Consider the following 14005-nt stretch of genomic DNA (forward strand, 5'->3'; position numbering starts at 1 on the left):
CAAGTTGCTCAGAATGATACATCAGCCACAGTAGCTCTCGTTACTCATTCTGTGTTCTGAACTTTGCAAAGCACGACAACCTGAAGTATGGCGGCGATACACAGTGTGTAGCTTTCACAACAAGAGGAATGTAAAGGGAGTGTGTTATACAGATCCAGATTGCTGGCTGGTTCACGTTGTGGAAAATGGAAGCTGGGAGAAGGAAGGAAGGAAGGAAGGAAGGAAATTCCTTCTCCTTGTACCATCTTGACATCATTCATTAGAACACAGCTTAGCTTGTGCAATGCTCTGAGGCAGCATGTGGTCTCTCTCTGTTACACCGATTACCCCCATGGGTACAGTCAGAGAGTGCCTCACCTCATTGCTCTGAGGCATGGAGAAGTATTCACATTTTACAGTAGACTCCTGAGGCCCAGACAGTTAGTCATGTCCACTCACTTCAATGGGTCTACTCTGAGAAGGACTAGTGTTGCATGCCACCCATGGGGCTCTGCTCCATGGAGTAAGCTGTGTGTGCATGATGGCAGTTCACTATGCCACTCCATTAATTGGATCTTCATGTAAAGATGTATCTATATAAATATAGAGACAGATGGATTTACAGATAGCTATAAATAGATCTAAGTAGGGCTAAGCCAAAGGAGTGCAAAGCTGAGACTTTGAGACAAAACATGAGATTGTGGAGCGCATCATCATTATCGTCATCATCCTAATAATTTGCATCCTGCCCTTTCCCCCAAAGGAGCTCAAGGCAGCAAACATCAAACTGTTAAAGCAGTGGGTGGTATTCAGTACTAGTTCTACTCAGAGCAGACCCAATGAAATGAAAAGAGATGACTAACTTAAGTTCATTAATTTCAATGAGTCTATTCTGAGTGGGACTTAGTTGAATACAACCCAGTACAATTTAAAATAAAATAAAATAAATAAAATAAAATAAAACATATTTAAAATGCTTAAAAACAATTTAAAACCAACTAGTTTTAAAAGAAACATTCAGAACATCTTTTTTTAAAAAAATGAAAGTATTTGCATACCCTCAAAATTACTAATTTCAAGGTTGCCATGGTCAGTATCTACCAACCACCAAATGCCTGGGTAAGCAGTAATGACTTTAAATTTCTCCTGAAGGTCAGTAATGAGGGACACAGACACACCTCACCAAGGAGGGTATTCCACAAATGGGGAACCACCACTGAGAAGGCCCTGTCATGGGTCAACAGCAACTGAGCAGTAGCCAGAAGCAGTGGCACCAAAATACCCCTGAAGCTCCCCAGACCTGCCTTTAACTGGCTTCTTTGGCTCTGCAGATATCAAGCAAGCAAGGCTGTAGCAGAGCACTTTCTGAGCCTTCCAAAACCCTGTTCAGACATTCACCACCCTTGCATATAAGAATAGCACAAAGGGGAGCGAGGTTGAACTTCCATGTCCTGCCCCTTCCAGCATGTCATCTTTGTAGAGCACCTTGTAGAGCACCTTGTAGAGCCCTTGGCAAGTATGAGGGAGAAGGTCTGCAGCGGTGAGCCTCCTCTACTTGTGGAGGCTGTCTATGCAATGCAGAACCCTTCACATCACATGGGCAGCCTCCGTACCTACAGGCGGCTCGACCCTGCTCCCCCTTGCATGATAGTTTACAGGCAGTGTGGGGAGTGCCTGAACAAGGCCCACAACTCCCTATATCCCAAAGCTCTGCCACAAAACTGCAGTGCAGGGACACATTTCTTTGTTGGCAAAGGCATGCTCCCTTTCCCCAGTACATGGAAGCAAGCATTGCCTAACTTCATAGCCTCCCCATCCTACACACTCACACAAATAGACTAAAGGGGGGAAGCTTAGTTTCGCAGCCTGCTGATAGGATTATAAACTTCCTAAGGTCTTAATGAGTGGACCCTCCCGAGTTTGCAATGGAAATAATTCAGGGGGTTATGTTTCAATGTCTTTCAGATGTTCAGCAATATAATCCAGGCCCTGGACCAGATAAACTGCCAACAGGAAAAGTAGAGTCCAGGACTACTGGGAATCAAAGGAAATGTAGTTTCCTCCGTTCCCTACATCCCTAGATGCTGCCATGCATTCTGGAACCTTCTACCACTGAGCTATGTGCCCCCCAATGTTTTGCCTAAACTTTCCTTTTTACCACTCTAGCTAACTTTTTAGCTCTTCTGAGACTTATTCAGTTCCCCTTTCAAATCCTATCTAGGATTTAATAGGGATGGAAGGATCTATCAGCTCTGGTTCCCTCCATTTCTCATTGTTCCAATCTTAAATTTGATTCTCCACAATTCTGCAGCAAATTGCTTTAAAAAAAAAACATGAAAATTCACCAGCATTTTAGTGTGAATTTCTCATAATAAACACGTTCTGTATGCAGTTTTGACTATGTACACATATTTCCAAGCAGTGCCTCCTAGTATAATGCATTTTTGTATGCTATTGTCACTCATATAGTCATTTGTATGCACACTTCCCCCTAATATATGCATTTCTGTAATCATGATTTCGTTGGAGTGAGAACTGCATTGCAGATTTTGGATACATGCAGATTTTGAAGCACGGCTTTGTTTTGGTTCTCATATGGTTTCGGAAAGTGTGAATTTAATAAATCCAGCTTTAAATGCAAACTGAATCAAATTTCTCCCATCCCCAGTATTTATTTGCTCTTCACTCACTGTTCCAGCAACTTCAAACTGGGTTGTTGTTTCATTTGCTGCATTTGTTACCCAGATCCCATGCCTGTCTTTCTGATCTCTCCTAGTTTTGATAAGGCCATCATAGCAAATCAGCCGTACATTTTCAACTGTCCAGAGGCCCCCTTGCAGCTGTGGGCCTTGTACTAGTAACCTGAAGGATGTCAGGTGGAGATCCAGCCTGTGTGCCAGCTCTGCCCAAAGAGGGAGCTGCAGGTCTATCAGGCACACCAGCAAGGATGCCTCTTTGCACTAATAGGCTAGACCAGATTAGGTGACACACCCTTTATAAACGTTTCCACATCAGGAACATCAGAGGCTGCCTGATACTGAGTTAGACCCAGAGCTTGGAAAAGTTACTTTTTTGAACTATAACTCCCATCAGCCCCAGCCAGCATGGCCACTGGATTGGGCTGATGGGAGTTGTAGTTCAAAAAAGTAACTTTTCCAAGCTCTGGTTAGACCATTGGTCCATCTAGCTCTGTAGTGTCTACTGTGGCTGTCCAGGGTTTCAGGCAGAGGTCTCTCCCTGGCCTACCTGGAGATGCTGGGGATTGAACCTGGGACATTCTGCATGCAAAGCAGATGCTCTACCGCTGAGCCAAGGCCCTCGCACATTAGTACAGTTCACTCATTAGTGCTGGGATTAACTAGGACAGTCTTCCTACTCCTTGCTGGCTGTGGACCATCTTCTTCCCATCAGCCTGTACTCCACTTCACTGTTCTCAACTTCAACAGGAGACGGTTGTTGGAAGTGGGGCAAGAGCAACTCCTGTTTGGGTTCTTTTGTTTGTATTCCAGAAGAAAGATAGAGTTAGGGTCCTCTAGCTGGCTAGGCTTGCCTACCTTTAGCTATGCTGTTCTCTACCTAACTTCCTTCCATTGTACCCTCCATCCTTTGTCTTCTTCTTTGACTGTCTGAGGAGAGAGGAGACATCTTCGTTTTTGCTCTCTCTCCTGAGGCATGAGGGCAATACCCAAGTCTGGGCATTGTGCCTCCAACTTAGTTAGAACTAGGTATGCCTTTCCTATCTACTCTGTATTTCTATAAATAAAGTAGCTTTTCTTGTTTTACTAAGTCTTAAGTCTGTGTGGTGTAGTGGTTAAGGTGCTGGACTACGACCCGGGAGACCAGGGCTCAAATTCCCACACAGCCATGAAGCTCACTGGGTGACCTTTGGCCAGTCACTGTCTCTCAGCCTCAGAGAAAGGCAATGGCAAACCACCTCTGAATATTGCTTACCATGAAAACCCTATTCATAGGGTCGCCATAAGTCGGAATCCATTTTAAGTCTCAGTGATCTAAATGCAGGGTAAAAGCCTGCTTCTATGGTAAATATACACACTGGTACACACGCATCTCAGACCGCTGAGTATCTCTGCATATATATACATATTTCCATAAAGATGGTAGTGGTAAGTATTTATTTCTGAAGGCCATAAGTCATAACACTTAACAGGAGCCAATTCTCATGTAAACAAATCCAGAAAGCTTACTTGAGAGATCCCGGCCTACACCGAGAGCAAGACCATCTTTAATCCACAACACGATTCCATTGTACTCTGGAATAGCACACAGTAGGGTCACTGGCTGGCCGGCAATCACTACCTGGTCCTGAGGTTGCTGGGTAAAAGAAGAAGCTGGGCCTGGAGAAAGAGACAAGAAGGTGCGTACATGATTGTTACTATTATGTATTAATTTATTTAATGGTTTACTCTGGCCTTTTCTTACAAGGAATTCCAACAACATTTTCAGTCTTAGGTTTGCAACTGTCTAATCTCCCTGCAGTTCCCTCCTTTGGCCAGAGAAGGGCACTAGTGTGCCTGACATCTCCAGATCACCAGTTCAAAACACGTCTGGACCCATTCACAAATGCAGTGAATGCATCAAAGGGGCAATGTGGACTGTGTCCACCATCTCCACACCTGACCTTCAGGAGTTCAACTGAAAGCCTGAATGGAGACTAATATAAGTTGTACATGCCTAGGTGCTCTTCCTGCAAAAGACAGGTCACATATAGGGTCCAGTGCTTTTTTTTTTTGGTAAAAAAATTGAGGTGCTGGTACTCATACCTTGATAAAAGGACCATGGGCACCAGCACAAAATGGCTGGCATGGGCAGCAAAAAAAGAGGTGCTGGTACTCTGTACCAGTGAGCACTGTCATTAAAAAAAGCACTGATAGGTTCTATGCAGAACATTAGAAGAATTCATATAGGTCAGGAGGAGGGACAGGATATGTAATCCCAATTTCAGTCTCCCCACCCGTGGTGTGGTGTATAAATAAGGTAGCTTCCTATATTTTCCTATACTGCAGCTTCAGAAAGAAGAGCTGCGCCTGCTGAACTTTCTCCTGCTTTCAAAGCATAGGTGTCTCTGACTGGAAACGATATGAAGCATTGGCACATATATCTTCTGAGATCAGTTCACATTTCTGACCCTACATGCAAAATGGCCACCGTGACCATTCTCCAAACTAGAGTAATGTCTGAAGTCCTAGGCAGAAATAAATGCCATTATTTCATATCGGAGGATTTTTAACACTGTTTTGCTAAGTGCTAACTGTGAAAACTGAAAGCAGCCTTAGCTTTGACGTAAAAGCAGATTAAGGCGTTTAAAAGTTTCTTTTTAAATCCCCTGTACTAGTTTTGAATTAAGGGAAAGTGTTGGGGGGGGGAGAGAAAAGTTACAATTTTCAGCTTAAAGGTTAAAAAAAAAAGATCACAGGATACAAGTCCTGTTCATAAATAACTTGCCATTGAAGGAACAATAGCTCAGCATGGGTCTAGTCCTCCTTGAGGAAGAGTCATGAGGCTGAAGTAGAGGGGGAGAGCCAACAATTATAAATCCCAAACTTAAAAGCAAGCAGAATGTATCCTTTGAGCACACTCAGTTGGCATCTGCTGTGATTTCAGCAGACTAATGAGGCCTCACCCTTTTTGATGGCATCACCGGGGGGGGGGAGTAAAACGGCACATATTTTTCCATGTGCAGGCTTACAGGCACTGCTGCTGCTGGGATAATATGCATGAGGGATGGTGTAAGTGGCTCATTAAGCAACTTGACAGCATCCTTTTGTACCCATAGATGAATGTTCAATTATCACAAAGAGAGCCACCCCTACCGTCTAATATTAGAGGCTCCTGATTGTCTATGAACTGTGGGCAATGGCCCTCATTTTTCTCTTTTTCTCCAATGCAGAAGGCACAGTGGAGATCTATTGTGGAATAAAGCCACTGAGAGAACTAATTTACCACCATAGTTTAAGCAATAATCATCTACCCTCCCTCCAATTTCAAAATGTAACTCATCAGTATTGGAAGTTATTATGGCATAAACAAGATGGCAAGCAGAAAAATGATGAACCAACCACTGTCAAAACATTGGCTGTGACTAGGAATAGGGGAGAAATGAGATTCCATTCACATTTAAAGCCGAATTGATCAAATTCGCACTTTCCAATACAATATGAGAACCAAAACACAGCCATCCTTTGAAACTCCCACTTATCCAAATTTTGCGATTCAGTTCTCCAACCAAACAATGTTTACCAAATTCCTGTACTGGGGAAAAGGTGTATAAAAACAGTGAAAATAGCACACAAAATGGGTTATAGTTGGAGAAATTGCCAGCAAAAATGTGTACATTAGTCAAAACTGTACACAAAATGGGCTGAGTAAGAAAAATTCACACGAAAATGCTGATGAATTTTCATAAGATTTTTTTTTTCAATTGCAAATTGCTGCAAGAACCTGGAGAACTGAATTTAAGATTGGGAAAAATGAGAAACAGAGAAAACTGAAATTGACAGATCCTCAGCTATGCACACCCTTCTCTATTACATTTATGTCCTGCATTTCCTGTAGGGAGCTCCATGTAATCAATATAGGGTTTGCAACTGGTCTCCAGTCCAAGAACTGGGCATACCTAGATCTGCATAGCTTCAAACAAGGTTGCTTGGCCATGTGCCCTCAGAGATGTCTTGGGAAACTTCTTCCCTGCCTATGTAAGTAGACTTTCCTATACTGGATTGCACCAAATTCCCTCTTACAGATTCCTCTAATAAAATAAAATAAATAAAAAAGAACTGGTTTAATTACTCTTATTATAGAAAAGCTGCATCTCAAATAAACTCAACTTTTACTATCTGGTTAGGCAGTTAAGGGGGTGCTGAAGCACTATGCTGGCATTTTGTGACCATGTGCATGCGGTTGCATTCACATGCTTCTGTTTTTTCCAGAGAGACGGGGCAGAGCAGTACATTTGGGTTAGACCTTTAGTCTTCAACTGGCATGTTGTGACTAGGCATGTTGATGAATTCTGTCAGAAACAGAAACGGGAGCACAAATTGCCAGAATTTGCATGTTTACCCAAGGTCAGGAATGGAAATCATGCAAGTGATTTTTTCAAAAAAGAAGGAAAAGGAGAGAGTGAGAGCAAGAGAGTGTGTGCACGCTAATGAATTTAAAAATTCATTGGGGGTCTTATTAGACCCGCTCCTGTCACTTGAGGCTCAGGTAGCCTCGGTGGCACAGAATGCATTCTACCAGCTTCGGCTGGTAGCCCAACTACGACCCTATCTGGACAGGGAGAATCTCGCCTCAGTTATCCATGCTATGGTAACCTCTAGATTGGACTACTGTAATGCACTCTACGTGGGGCTACCTGTGAAGACGGTTCGGAAACTTCAGCTAGTGCAAAATGCTGCGGCCAGAGTTCTCACTGGGACAAAGAAATTTGACCATATAACACCTGTCCTGGCGCAGCTGCACTGGCTACCGATATGTTTCCGGGCCAGATTCAAAGTGTTAGTTCTTACCTATAAAGCCCTAAACGGCATCGGACCGCAATACCTGGTGGAACGCCTCTCTCGCTATGTACCTACCCGTTCACTACGCTCGACGTCGAAGGCCCTTCTCCGGGTCCCAACTCATAAAGAGGCCCGGAGATCAACAACTAGATCTAGGGCCTTCTTGGTGGTGGCCCCCGAACTATGGAATGCCCTCCCAGACGAGATACGCCTGGCGCCTTCTTTGTTATCTTTTCGGCGCCAGGTAAAAACCTACCTTTTCGCCCAGGCTTTTTAAACATTTTAAATTTAATTTTAAACCTAATATGGATTTTAATTTATAAACTCAATGGCAATTCTATTTCGGATTTTTATCATGTTATATTTTTCACACTTGCTCATATTTTAATTGTGATTTTATTTGTTGTACACCGCCCTGAGAGCTTTGTGCTATAGGGCGGTCTAGAAATGTAATTAAATAAATAAATAAATAAAATCAGATATATTTGTTCCCAAGTTGCAGGTTGGGCTTAATGGCAGATCTTGAGTCCACCAGGCAATCACCCACCAGCTCTGGTCCTCATGGATATATCCTTTTGTGAGTTCTGACCAGAGGCAGCCTCTCTGCCAAGCATGATATAATAACCCTAAGTATAACGAAACAACCAGTGGAAAGGCTTTTTGTCTTCCAGCCACACAAGTGGGAACTGCAACAGAATGTTGCTGTGTGGAGTGCTTTTATTCAGGATTTCACACATTCCATTCCATTCCATTGTTTTCCACTGCCCACCTCCCACAATAGTCAATCAGTATTCCATGCCCACTTTGCATGATCAGTCCTCATTGGTCTTTGCTGGTTCCTTCTCCCCCTAGAGTTTTTCTTTCTTTCTTTCTAAGGGTTTTGTTGTTCTTCTGCAAACCTTGCAGTTCTCCCAAGCCTGCTGTTACCTTCCTTGTGTGTGTGATGCCATTATGGCTACATAAGCATAAACATCAAAAATAGAAGGACTGATCATCTCACAGTGAGGAGCATCTCCCATACCACAAACAGTTTAGAACAATTGGAAGCATTCCCATACTAATCACAACACAAGGTGCATTGAATATAAAGTCACAGAATCACAGAATCATAGAATAGTAGAGTTGGAAGGGGCCTACAAGGCCATCGAGTCCAACCCCCTGTTCAATGCAGGAATCCAAATCAAAGCATTCCCAACAGATGGCTGTCCAGCTGCCTCTTGAATGCCTCCAGTGCCGGAGAGCCCACTACCTCTCTAGGTAATTGGTTCCATTGTCATATCACTCTTAGAGTTAGGAAGTTTTTCCTGATGTTCAGTCAAAATCTGGCTTCTTTCAACTTGAGCCCATTATTCTGTGTCCTGCACTTTGGGACGATCAAGAAGAGATCCCGGCCCTCCTCTATGTGACAACCTTTCATGTACTTAAAGAGTGCTATCATATCTCCCCTCTTCTCCAGGCTAAACATGCCCAGTTCTTTCAGTCTCTCCTCATAGGGCTTGGTTTCCAGTCCCCTGATCATCTTTGTTGCCCTCCTCTGAACCCGTTCCAGTTTGTCTGCATCTTTCTTGAAGTGCGGAGACCAGAACTGGATGCAGTACTCAAGATGAGGCCTAACCAGTGCTGAATAGAGGGGAACTAGTCTCAGGATTCCTCCTTCCCCGCAGCCCCACTGACAACTACGAGAGTGAAACCAAACAGTCCTTGAAACTGTGAATGAATTCAAACAAAAACATGATTATGAAAATGAACAACTTTTCGGCCATGTGTGAACATTACTTCCAATGTGGGCACTCCATCTCTGACTTCTCTCTGTCCTGGTCCTTAAAGGAAATTTTCTATAACACCTTTACAAGACATGACTGGGAACTGAAGCCTCTAGAAACCTTGGCTTCTTGATCAACCATAAACACTTGTGAATCATTGCTGATTAAAATTGTTCAATATGCTAGCATGGAAGACATAACTTCATTATTATTAGAAAGAAAGAATGTGAATGCTTTCAAGTTACATATTATGTCTTCATCAACTGACATGAGGATATTATCTGCCTAAGGCATAGGTCACATTCAGACCACATTCCCTTCTGGGTACCCTTCTGGGAAGTTGCATCCATTTTTTAATTCATTTATTGTATTATTACATTTATATGCCCTCATTCTTCTAAGGAACTCAAGGTGGCATATATGGTTCTCCTCCCACTCTGTTATCCTTATGTATGTAGGTATGTATTTATGCATTTTATTTTATTTTATTTTATTTATTGTTACATTTATATTCCACTTTTCCAACAAGGAGCTCAAGGTGGCATATAAACATGGTTCTCCTCCCTCTCCATTTTATCCTCACAACAACCCTGTGAAGTAGGTTAGGCTGAGAGACTGTGAGTGGTCCAAGTTCATCCAGCAACCCTTCATGGCTGAGTGGGGATTTGAACTCTAGTCTCCCAGGTCCTAGTCCAACACTCTAACCACTACACCACACTGCCACTAACTATGTTGGTCATACTTAGAGAAGACCTGTTGAAGTTAATGCACATGACTAACTTCAAGCAGGTCCATTAATTTCAGTGGATCCACTCTGAGTATGACCTATGATGGATACAACCCAGGGACTATATGCCAGAGGTGGGCCAGGATAGAGTCAAAACTGGGTGAAGCAATGTATGCAAATTTTACCTTTTTACAGTAGACTAGTTTCTACACTCATCCCATCCAGGCATAGAAGAGTTCAAGGGCACATTCAACCCAGGCAAAAAAACACTCAAGGAGGCTGTGAAGCCAGGCCAGTGAGAAGTGTAACCAGCAGAGAGTCCCAAAGGCCAGATAGTGAGGCTTAGATGGCCACATGTGACACCCCCTCCAGGCTGAGGTTCCCTGTCCCTAACATAAAGAGACAAAACCAGCATTTTTATGAGATGATATCCATCTAATGTTCAGAACTGTGGGATCGGAAGGGCATCTGTGTTAGGGATAGGTGAATGTCTATTTCCATTTCACACCATTTTCATATTTGTTCAGCCATAAGTCTGTTCCATCCTGGTTCTGCATTAATTCACGCAAAATCCACACAAAAGTTCACATTAACCTATGATCTCACCAAATATGCATTTTAACACATTATCACACACACACACCTGAAAACTGTCAACTCATTCAGAAATTACAGACACCAGCGGATAATGGGCAGAGCAGTCCTAACGGTAGGAAGCTGGTATAACGTAGGTTAGCATAAACTTATGCAGGTGTCTGTTACCCCTATTCAAAGCTCCTTTCAGGGCCTCTGGGAGCGCTTACTGCCGGCTGAGCTAGCAGGTGAGTCTGGCAGTGGAGGCTGGTGGCTCCCATGTCAGTGGGGCAGTGGGATCCACTCCGGGTTTTAGTCTGAACTAAATCCCAGAGCAGACTGAAGCCTGGGCCCACGTTTTGAGGATTGGGCTGCAGGTCAAATGACTGAACTCAGTAGGGTTTGGAATAGGTGGAAAAATTCCATCCTGCCCTCACCACACCCCAAGAATGCCCCCTTTGGGGACATATCCTGGTGTAAATTCTGCTGGGTTAAGTTTCATCAGCTGAGTCTCAGCTGAACCAGCATAGCTGGGTAGTGGGAGTTATGCTGGCATAAACTCAGCTAAGCCAGGATAAGGAAATTACGCCAGCACAGCCCTAGCTCAGCCAGGACAGCTTAAGATCCATCTATTTCAAACTTGCTCATCACAGCAGAACTTGGGTTTGGATTGCACTATAAGTTCTGATCCACATCAGACCCAAGGCCTGTTCTATTCCCACAGTGACCACCTAGATGCCTATGGGAAGCGCACAGGTGGTGGAAGTCCAAAAGTCAGTCTAAGACAGCCTTTCCCAACTAGTGGGCCACCAGATGTTGTTGGACCACAATTCTCATCTTTCCTGACCATTGGCAATGCTGGCTGAGTCTGATGGGAGTTGTGGTCCAACAACATCTGGTGGCCCACTAGTTGGGAAAGGCTGGTCTAAGAGACATGGATCAAGTCAGTTCATATCAGAATTAATAAAGATCTGGTCCAAATTCCTTAAGAATCCTTAATCTGACAGTTGGAAGATGTTTTTGAGGGACAACCAATGCATTGTGATGTGCTGCATTAGGAAGGACAGCATGGGAAATCCTTCACCTGCATAAAAAATACATCCCGTAGGTATATACAGGCTGTTTGGATCCTGCCATATATGCACACATACACATACAAAAAGATTCAGATTTCCTCTGCAAATAATTATAGGATTATCTACTAATAAATGTGTTTGGCATTGCAGTATTAGCCTGTTAAGTAAGAAGCATATTCATGCTCATACATAATCAATTGTGACAATAGGTTGATAAAAATCAATGATGCAACAGTGCAGAAATATTAGAAAGTGACTGAGATGGGAAATGTTCATCACACCACTTTAAGGGTTATTTAGTTGAATGTAAAATTGACATTCTTGCCACATATCATGTTTGGCTTTGAACATGCATTTGCTATATCTCAACTCACTTGTTTGTACACATAGTGCTCCCTAGTATACATGCAAATGGACATCTAAAGTGAATATTTCTAGCATTTCTGATTATGTGCTTGAATATGATGAGCCACTGGCAAGAATATGACATAGTACATGCACATCCAAAGCCAAACCAATTTATCTCAGCTAGGTAAAGATTTTTGGATGAAGGTTATTATGGAGAGCCAGTGTGGTGTAGTGGTTAGCGTGTCAGACTGGGACCTGGGAGACCGGGGTTCAAATCCCTGCTCAGCCATGAAGCTTACTGGGTGACCTTGGGCCTGTTACTCCCTTTCAGCCCCAATCTACCTCACAGGGTTGTTGTGAGGATAACATGAGGAGGGGGAAGAACCATGTTTGTGTGCCACCTTGAGCTCCCTGGAGGAAAGGAAGGATATAAATTTAATAATAAATAAAATAAAATAGGGATGGGGGAGAAATTTGTTTGGTTTGAATTTTAACAAGAACCTACCTAATTTGCACTTTCTGAAATACTATGCAAACTGAAATACAGCTATCCTGCAACATTCGCATTTCTCTGAATTTTAGATGCAGTTCTCCGACCGAGTCAGGAAGCCAGATTTCGACTGGACATCAGGAAAAACTTCCTAACTGTTAGAGCCATATGACAATGGAACCAATTACCTAGAGAGGTAGTGGGCTCTCTGACACTGGAGGCATTCAAGAGGCAGCTGGACAGCCATCTGTCGGGAATGCTTTGATTTGGATTCCTGCATTGTGCAGGGGGTTGGACTTGATGGCCTTATGGGCCCCTTCCAACTCTACTATTCTATGATTCAAATAATGTATACAAACATGCATACATTAGGGGAAAGTCTGCATAAAATGCATACTGTAGTGAAAATAGCATATAAAATGCACTCAAGTAGGGAGAAATGTGCACTAAAATGCTAACATTTTTTCACAAAAAAATCCTTAAAAAAAATTGCAACCTGATGCAGAAATGTGGAGAACTGAATTTAAGACTGCACAAATGAGGAAGTGAAACAGAAATAGATAAATTTGTCCATTCCCAAAAAAGAACTGACTTCAGTAAAAGTGTTAATTGAACAGTCTGCAAACAGCAGTACTTAAAGCCACGCTTCTCCAACAATTAGTTACTACTGCCCACAGTGGCTCCTGACAGGTTCCTGAGTGGGTCACCCAAAAGCTTTTCCTTTCTTTTCGAGAGGGAAGGCACAGCATGCAACAAGAAGACGAGAAAGAAAAGGGGTTGCCCAGAATTGCCTGAGTTTTATTGAAGCCCGGCACATTTTGGAAATGTCAGTTTTCCTTCTTCAGAGGCAATCAGAGAGAGAGAAGAAGGGCCGGCTTGCCCCTTCTCTCCATCCCTATAAGTCACTCATAAATTCTATTCTATTCTAAATCTGGGCCCTGAACCAATTCCAGGGCTTTGCACAGTGTTTAAATAGGGTTTAAAGTCCTAATTAAAGATGTGGTCAGAAGGGTGGGAAAGAGGAGATGCAAGCCGGCTGGCTGTGTGTCACCCCTCTCCTTTCCTCACCATCAGACCCCCCTCTTTTGACAGCTCCGGATTGTTCCAGGTGGACCCAATCTGAGGTGGTCCAAGGCTGGCTCAACCCAATCTAGCCAAATCCTGGGTTGGCCCAGTATATATTTCAGGATCTGGAATGCTGCCAGATCTGGAGCACAGCCCTATTTGACACTAAGGAGGAAAACCTACAGTGTGAGATGTTTCATTGTAGACATGCGCAAAATGCATCAAAGCAACCCTATGACACAGCACTGTGCACTTTTCTAGATAATGTACCAGAGCAACAGTGTGGGTCAGCACCAGCCACAGTCACCATTGGCTGGGGTGGTGGAGCCTCACTGTGTAAAACTGTTGTGTAGCCAAGGACTATAGTAGGAAGCTACGTGGGCTGTGGTCCAGTATACTGCAAAGGCAGCCGATGTTTTCTCATTGTCAGCTTTCATCAGAGAAGAAATATAGTTCAGTGACAAAAC

At 43.3% G+C, this 14005-nt stretch overlaps 1 protein-coding gene across 4 annotated transcripts in view; it reads right to left on the reverse strand.

The window, feature by feature from the left end:
- The window catches only part of KIRREL3 (kirre like nephrin family adhesion molecule 3), a 973594-nt gene that overhangs the window by 367382 nt on the left and 592207 nt on the right, over nt 1-14005 (reverse strand). For all 4 annotated transcript variants that reach the window (XM_061592926.1, XM_061592928.1, XM_061592927.1 and 1 more), the window contains one exon: nt 4185-4334. In XM_061592926.1, coding sequence (XP_061448910.1) covers nt 4185-4334 — 150 coding nt within the window. The remainder of the gene's footprint in view (nt 1-4184; nt 4335-14005) is intronic.

The sequence above is a fragment of the Rhineura floridana genome, chromosome 12 (assembly GCF_030035675.1).
Source record: "Rhineura floridana isolate rRhiFlo1 chromosome 12, rRhiFlo1.hap2, whole genome shotgun sequence".
NCBI lineage: Eukaryota > Metazoa > Chordata > Lepidosauria > Squamata > Rhineuridae > Rhineura > Rhineura floridana.